The sequence below is a fragment of the Trichosurus vulpecula genome, chromosome 1, assembly GCF_011100635.1.
Source record: "Trichosurus vulpecula isolate mTriVul1 chromosome 1, mTriVul1.pri, whole genome shotgun sequence".
NCBI classification, from domain to species: domain Eukaryota; kingdom Metazoa; phylum Chordata; class Mammalia; order Diprotodontia; family Phalangeridae; genus Trichosurus; species Trichosurus vulpecula.
The window spans coordinates 75,591,702-75,599,610 of NC_050573.1; the positions used below are offsets into that span (position 1 = coordinate 75,591,702).

A 7,909-nucleotide genomic window follows, 5' to 3' on the forward strand; every position below is an offset into this window, starting at 1 on the left:
TTTGGGGTTTGAACATTAGCTCCTTGGGGTCAGAGTATATTTTTTCCCCATCTTTGTATCTCCAGTGCCCAGCAGTTAATAGGCATTTAATAGACAAATATTAATAGACAATACTTCGTCAATTGACATTGATTGGTCTATCAAATTAGTGCAAGGTGCTTTGAAAACTTCTAACATGTGAAGGCAGGGCATAATTAGTAAGCCGTTCCTGGCATGGGCCTGGCATCAAAGCAGGTGCTCCACAGTTTGCTTGGGCAAGCACAGAGTCAAGAAACTTCAGTTCAAAACTCCCTCTTTCCCCGTTAAACCTCAGTTTCTACACCTTTAAAATAAGGGTATTGGACAAAATGGTCCTTAAGCTCCCTTTCAGCTCTAATAGTCAACTCAAAGCGATAGAGGCATGTGTTGTGGCATCCATCTAGGCTTGTCCTGTGGCTGAGCCACACACCAGGCACTCACTCACTCACTCACTCACTTCAGAACCTCCCCCCTCCCGGCCCCGCAAAGTTTCGCTCTCCTCCTTCACGTAAAATTTGTGCCTTCCGTCGCTCCGTAGACGTCGTTCGGGATTGGCTGATAGGGTCACCTGAGCGTTTGCTCTCCCGGGGCAACATGGCGACGCCCAAGAGGTAACTTCAGAAACGTGTTCCGTTCGAGATTTCTGGTTTGCTGTTGTTGCTGCCGCTACGGAAAAGGTGAGAAAGACCCGGGTATGAAGCGGAATGGCGCAGACCAGGAGCCGCGGCCCGATCCGGCACGGCCCGGGAGGTGCTAACAGGGAGCTGTTCCAGGTTTTAGCCTCCGAGGTTGCCTTCCCATTGGGGTGGGTGGTCGCCCTGGAGGGAAGTCCTGGTTGCACGCTGAAGCCCCCATCCCATGGGGGGAAGGAGGGGAGCGTGAGACCAAGCGCTGCCGTGGGACTAGAGGCCTCGAAAGGGACCCAGCCGAGGGCTGCGTCCGACTTCTGGGCAGTAGGAAGTCAGGGGCCCAGTTGCGATTTAATCGGTTACAACTCTCTTTTTTACAAATGGACAAATTAAGGCCTAGAGTGGTTAGGTCACTTTACATAGTAGCATAACGAGGTAGTGGCAAAGGGGCCCCGGCCCATGGGCTCCGCGCATGAAAAGGTGGGGTGCTGGGACCATGAGACTGGGCAGAATAGCTTTATATAAGGTTCTCTGGTCACTAGGACTTCTGCTATTTCTTCCCTCCTCAGTCAAGCAAGAACCCCCTGTAGATGCTCGTTCGAGCTGTTCTGTGGCTTCAACTTGACATCCGCAGCATCCAGAGCCGTTTCAGAAGCTTCTGCGGAGCCCATTTTATGGAGGGGACAAAGGCTCCCCCCTGCGAAGGTCCCACCACAGCTGACGTGGAGAATGGTGCCCATCCAGAGCAGTCCCAGCCTGGGGCAGAACTGGGGGAAACGGTGATCTCCGAGGGAGCTGCCAGGATTGTTTTTCCCAACAGCAACGAAGTGTTTTACAATCCAGTTCAGGAGTTCAACAGAGACCTAACGTTAGTGGAAATCCCAGACAGACCAAGGACTGGGGTCAGGGATCAGTCTAGCTAAGTGTAGAGGGCTGAGATCATCAAAGGTTAACTGGGTCAGGGGTCACCCCAAATCAGCTTGTGGTCAATTGGACTGATCTGCCCCCTTTTGATACCAGAAGCAGATCCCTAGCTGATAGTTGGGATGGGGGTCCAGGGTTCCTATGCTTACTATGGTACCCCTATCCCTCAGATGTGCCGTCATTACAGAGTTTGCTCGGATACAGCTCTTGTCCAAAGGAATTCAGAGTGAGACCCTTCCTGTAACATCTTTCTAATTCCCACCCACCCACCCATGATTGACCAGAGAGACAGGTCATACTCTTTGGCTCTTTCATATCTCTGGGAGTTTTCCTTTAGAATAGGTCGGGGTGGGTCTCTCATGTCTTCCCCATGTCTGGAATCTAGTTATCATTGGCAATCAGGAAAGCCTTCCAGGAAAAGTTCTGTGTCACTATGATCCCAGATAGTTGGAAGACAGGACCAAGGGGAGGGCTGTGGGGACGTCCCTTGGGGAGGGGGGAGCATTCCTGGGAGGAGGGGTGTGGGGGTTTCCCTTGGGGCAAGGGGGGAGGAAGAGGCAAATCATCCCTTACACCAGGATGGTTTGGGGGTGGGTGACTATAGTTGAGGTGCCAGGTGAGGAGAAGCTTCAAAAGGTGGTTGTGAACCTGGCTGAATCGGAGAAGGGAAGCATGGAGCCCTGTCCCACGGACCAGCCCCAGACAGCAGCTGTGGGGAACATCTGTGAGGTGGGGCTGACTGGGATTTTTATAGGGGTTGGGAGGGCAAAGGGAGGCAAGGGTCTGTCCTTTAACTCTTTGGGAACAGGGAACCCCTCTGGAACTTATGGATAGAAGAAGACTGGGAGGTCAGGGTCTAGTTAGATTATGGGGGAGATTGCCCTTTGATCTAACCTGTCTCCCCTTAGGAGGGGTTGCGTGTGCTGGAGGGCTTGGCAGCATCAGGCCTTCGCTCAATCCGGTTTGCCAAGGAGGTCCCAGGCCTCCGAGCTGTGATAGCAAATGATGCCTCTGCCCGGGCCGTGGACCTCATACGATGCAATATCCAGCTAAACAACGTTAGTCACCTGGTTCAGCCTAATCTAGCTGATGCTCGGTATGAGTGCCAGAGAGTTTGGTGGGGAGAGAGCCAGGGGGCCTGGGCTTGCTCTAGGTGACCATCATGTGCCTCTTCCCCCAGCCTTTTGATGTATGAGCACCAAAGGGGATCTCAGCGATTTGACGTCATTGACCTTGACCCTTATGGAAGCCCAGCCACATTCCTAGATGCCGCCGTGCAAGCTGTATCTGAAGGAGGTAACGGAACAGCAGAGAGGGAGAAAAGGCCCTTTCTGAGCCCCAGTTCCCTGACTAGAAAGTGATGTTTTTGGATTAAAGGATGTCTAAGGGTCTTTCAGTAGAATGTCAGCCAGCCTCTAGCCCCTGTCTGTGACTCTTCTCTCCCAACCTCTCCAATACCCCTAAGGTCTGCTGTGTGTGACTTGCACTGACATGGCCGTGATGGCAGGGAACAGCAGCGAGACTTGTTACAGCAAATATGGAGCCATGTCCATCAAGAGCAAAGCCTGTCATGAAATGGTAAGGGCTTCAGGGGTAGTTTGGCCTTCCGTCTTCTCCTATGCTTCTGGGTCTGGGAATGATTCAGAATCGGGCTTGGTCAACATTTATTAAGTGCCTGCTATGTGCTGGGCACTGTGTCAGTGCTGGGGATAGAAAGAAAGGCCTTAGACAATCCCTGTCCTCAGGGAATTCAATCTGATGGAAGAGACAACACAGAAAAAGAAAACTGAGAAGTGTCAGGGCTGAGGGGATTAAGGGGGTGGGCTCTAGAGAGGCACTGCCATCTAAAAGGAAGAGTCCTAGGGTGCTGCTGGAGGAGCTGGGTTCAGATTCTCCCTCTGCTCCTTATATACTTCCATATAGACTTCAGAAACCTCTGCTAGAATGTCAGCTCTGCCAGTTACTACCTATGTGACATCGGACATGTCCTTGTTACTTTTGAGGACTTGGATTCACCTTCATATAGTCATTTCATTAAGGGAAAGTGAAAGTCTACAGCAAGGAGGTCTACTCAATCCCCTTTGAGCATTTTATGGTATAATAAAAGAGGGTGCTAGATGGACATTCAGGTCTCAGCCTAGAAGACCTGGGTTCAAATCCTGACTGCCATTTACTCATTATGTGACTGTATGGAAGTCATCTCTCTTCTCTACTTCTTCCTCACCTATAGAAGAGTTAGATTTAATTAAGCTATGATTCACTAGGAATGCCATGATCGCTTTGATAACACTTTCTCCAGGCACTAAGAATCGTGCTTCATAGTCTAGACCTTCGGGCCAACTGCTACCAACGCTATATCGTCCCCCTGCTCAGCATCAGCGCCGACTTCTACATCCGAGTCTTCGTTCGCGTGTACACAGGCCAGGCCAAAGTCAAAGCCTCGGCCAGGTCAGGCCCCTCTGACTGGGCTATCTAGAACCCCTGGGGCCACAGGCACAGTTCTCTGTGCAGAAGGAGCAGGGTGGGCCAGTGTAAACCCAGGAGGGCTTCCTGGAAAAGGGTAGTCTGTAGGATAGTAAGGAAAGGGACTAGATTGGGCAGGGTGGCCTGGCTGAGAACCCCCTCTAACCCCCACCCATAGTCTGGGATAGTAGGGAAGGGGACTTGAATGGGTGGGGCAGCCTGCCTGAGAACCCCACTCTTACCCCAGCCTGTCTGTCCCTAGTAAGCAGGGATTCGTATTCCAGTGTGTTGGCTGCGGTTCCTTCCATTTGCAAAGACTGGGCAAGGCAGTGAACAATGGTGGACGGTAAACCAGGAGGCTTTTCTTGAGGGTTGGGGCTGGGCCCCAGGGATATGAGGCAGGATGGGATAGGGGGTGTGGAGAATAAAGCCATGACCATTGCCAGGGACCAAGTAATTAGAGCTGGGAGGGTATGTGAAGGCCAGAGCCCAGAGTGGAGAAACTGAACCTAGGGGCTGTGAAGCAACCGAGCCCAGGTCAGGAACAACAAAAGCAGGAAGGGATTGGCCTGGGCAGGGGTGATGGGGAGGGCCAGAGGGAACTGACCTGGGCCAGGAAGTAAGAGGCAGAAAGGGATATATCTGATTCACCACTCTCACCCATATCTGCTCATATCCCCACAGCGTCAAATTCTCTGCGGCCACAGGCCCCCCAGTGGGTTCTGAGTGTGAGCACTGTGGGCAGCGACATCAGGTTAGTCACTGGGGAGCTGGGCCAATGATCAGGGCATGGCAGTAGAATGGTTGTTGTTCTCATTCCACCCCTGTTTGTGTATCCACAGCTGGGTGGCCCTCTGTGGGCAGAGCCGATCCATGACCTGGATTTTGTGGGTCAGGTCCTGGCTGCCATCAGCAGGAACCCTGGGCGTTTCCGGACATCAGCAAGGATCCGGGGTGTCCTTAGTATGGTCACTGAGGTGGGGGTCAGGAGCCATGCCGGGCTGGTTAGAGGAGGCCTGAGCTCACATCTCCCATTCCCACCCATCGTGTGACCCCTCTGCTTCCAGGAGCTGCCAGATGTCCCCCTGTACTACACTCTGGACCAGCTGAGCAGCACCATTCACTGCAACACACCTAGTCTCCTACAACTTCGGTAAGAGACACAGCCCAGCCACGCCTAGAGGCAGGACCAAGGACATCCACAGACGTGGGACCAGACAGACACACGTGATGGTGGGGATGGAGTGGGAAGAACCCCCACAAGTGCAAGGGGAGCATGTGGAAGCACAGGGACCCAGAGATAGCATTAACAAAAGGATACACAAGCATGTCTAGACATACCTGCCCAGAAACAGGTATGGATGCATGTGAGACCCCAGGCTTCAGGAGGTCTGTACGTACGGACACATGGGTGTGTAATGAGAACACAAGTAGCCACACAAATACGTATGAACGAATGCACACACAGCAGCCCTTGTCTGATGCCCTCTGAGGAGCCTCGGGGGCTGGGGGTAGGATCACGAGCTTCATGTAGCCATATATCTCTGGCTCCCAGGTCTGCTGTCCTACACGCTGGCTACCGAGTGAGCCTCTCTCATGCCTGTAAGAATGCTGTGAAGACAGACGTCCCACCCTCAGTGCTCTGGGACATCATGCGCTGCTGGGTGAGTAGGAACGAGGACTCGAGGCCGGGGACACCCAAGGAGCCGCCAGGCCCTAATCTCCTTCACTCCCTCCTTCCCCCAACCCCCCACCTCCAGGAGAAAGAGAACCCTGTGAAGCGAGAGCGTCTCTCAGAGACCAGCCCAGCCTTCCATATCCTCAAAGTGGAGCCCAGGTAAGAGGGTGTGTGTGGGCAGAGAAGAGCACACAGCATGAGGCATGCCTTCAATTCAGCAGACATCATGTGTCTCTGTGGTAGACATGGGATAGCAAGACAGACCTGAACAAGCCCCCAAGGATCTCAGGCCTTCTGTGAGATGCCATGGCCACAAACACACAGACACTGAGACAGACCCATGTGTGCACACGCACCCCCCCAACACCCATCCCCACACTCCACACTGTTCTCAAGGTTCCAGGCAAATTTCTCCATCCGGGATGATGCCAACCCCAGCTCCCGACAGCTGGGACTCCAGCGATTCCAAGCTAATCCGGAAGCCAACTGGGGGCCAAAGGCCCGAGCCCGGTCAGGGTAAGAGGACATTTAAGGCAGGAGGGGGAGATCCCAGCAAAAGGGGTGGGGACAGGGCTCAGAGCTGAATGGGCCCCACTGAGGAAGGGGCTCAGGTCAGTTCCTGCTCCCAGGGGGAAGGCCTCCTTAGAGCTGGCAGAGAAACGGCAACAGCTGCAGAACAAACGGAAGGAGCCCAGTAAGGACCAGGGAACCGACAAGCTCAAAGCCTTCCCTTGCAAGAAGTTCAAACAGGTGATGCCTCCCTCCTGCCGAGTGCTCTCCCTTGTCCCCTCATCTCCCTCCCATCTCCCTTCTCCTTTATAGTCTCTTCTTTTTTCTACCCGTCAGTGTTGGGGGACTGTCCCTAAGCTAACCCCATTCCTGTCTTCCTTCAGGGAACTTGCCTCTTGGGGAATGAATGCTGTTACTCTCACAGCCCTGAGGAACCTGAGAGCCAACCTGAGCCCAGCCCAGGTCCCTTGCCTTGAGGGCCTCTGCCCCTACCCTATCCTACCCAGTTTGGATTCAGATAATAAAGTTAAATACTCCTCCCCGAACTGAAAGTGAGGCATCAGTTGATCTTGTTGGGCCTTTGCAGGGTTTAATGGGGGAAGGGAGAGGATGTGGATCTGAAAACGTGGGAGGAGGGTCCCTCTGAGTCTGGGGAATCTCTGGTCTGAGAATCATTGGGTAGAGATGAGACTCTGGGATCCTGAGGTGGAGAGGGTGGGCTCGTTGATAGTCTGGGAGAATGCCCTGTGTTAGTGGAGGGGGATTCTGGAGACTGAGGAGTGGGGGCTTTGTGTCTTAGAGCACAGGGGTCTTTGCCAGAGTCTAGCATTAGCTACTGCTGATACAAAGACAAAAATGAAACAGGCCCCGCCCTCAAGGAGCTGCCGTTTTAGCGGAGGGAGTCAAGTTCACTTATAAGTAAAACCAGTCATTTCGGCGGCAGTAAGAGCCAGGGGATGAGGAGAAATGAGCCTTGAAGGAAGCTGGGCATGTCTGTGGGCAGCTGTGAATGAGCTAAGAGTTGGGGAGAGAATGGAGATTAGACAGATGATTTTGAGGGCAGCTTGGCGCTGTGGAGAGAGCCCTGGCCCCACATAAAGTAATAAGTTCCTTGTTATTGGAAGGGTTCCAGTAAAAACCAGAAGAGGATCTCTAAGACCCGAGTTCAGATTCTGCTCCTAGAGTCTCCGAGGACCAATTCATCTAACCTCCTCGAGCCTCAGTTCATCATCTGTAAAAAACGAGGGGGCGGGGCAGGCAGGATGGGCTACCTGTTCTTTGAGGCCCCTCCCCCCCATGTATAATCCTTTGGTCTTGAGGGACAGATGAAGAGCAAGGCGTCCCGCCTCAGCCAAGAGGGGGCCACCTAATCAGATGGCGAGAATGGGGTTTCAGTGACTTTCGCTAACGAGATGTGAGGCTAGGCGAGGAAGGACAGACGAGGCGGTGTGGACACTCGGGTCTGGGCAGCTGTTTTTGCGCAGGTTGACCTGGAGGTGCCCACTGGGACGTCCCGTTGGCGTTGCCCCTCCCAGGCAGGTGGGTGATGCGCCGGGGCCGGGACGAGGATGGAGGGAGGCTGTAGGGGGCGCTGTGTGAAAATCTGTGGAGGGAGAGGCTATTGTGTGAGTGGGGGGTGGGGGAGCGCGGACGCTCGAATCCCTGCCACGGAGCGCACGTGTCTGAG

General features: G+C 53.7%; 1 protein-coding gene across 1 annotated transcript; it reads left to right on the forward strand.

Moving 5' to 3' along the window:
- Window positions 1–578: 578 nt before the first annotated feature.
- Window positions 579–6,773, forward strand: TRMT1 (tRNA methyltransferase 1). The gene is made up of 17 exons (XM_036742133.1): window positions 579–695; window positions 1,217–1,515; window positions 1,742–1,797; window positions 2,176–2,300; window positions 2,480–2,667; window positions 2,752–2,867; window positions 3,037–3,149; window positions 3,871–4,019; window positions 4,297–4,380; window positions 4,719–4,788; window positions 4,877–5,011; window positions 5,102–5,187; window positions 5,590–5,698; window positions 5,795–5,871; window positions 6,109–6,228; window positions 6,342–6,462; window positions 6,606–6,773. Exons 2-17 carry the CDS (start codon window positions 1,238–1,240, stop codon window positions 6,696–6,698), a joined length of 1,920 nt encoding a protein of 639 aa, XP_036598028.1. The 5' UTR covers window positions 579–695; window positions 1,217–1,237; the 3' UTR covers window positions 6,699–6,773.
- Window positions 6,774–7,909: the final 1,136 nt, after the last annotated feature.

Bases quoted from the DNA above. Each gene is read 5' to 3' on its own strand.
- TRMT1 (XM_036742133.1), top strand. From the start codon at position 1,238: ATGCTCGTTCGAGCTGTTCTGTGGCTTCAACTTGACATCCGCAGCATC. The intron at 5,188-5,589 runs GTAAGAGACACA...TCTGGCTCCCAG, and splicing joins CCTAGTCTCCTACAACTTCG to GTCTGCTGTCCTACACGCTG. The intron at 6,463-6,605 runs GTGATGCCTCCC...GTCTTCCTTCAG, and splicing joins CTTGCAAGAAGTTCAAACAG to GGAACTTGCCTCTTGGGGAA.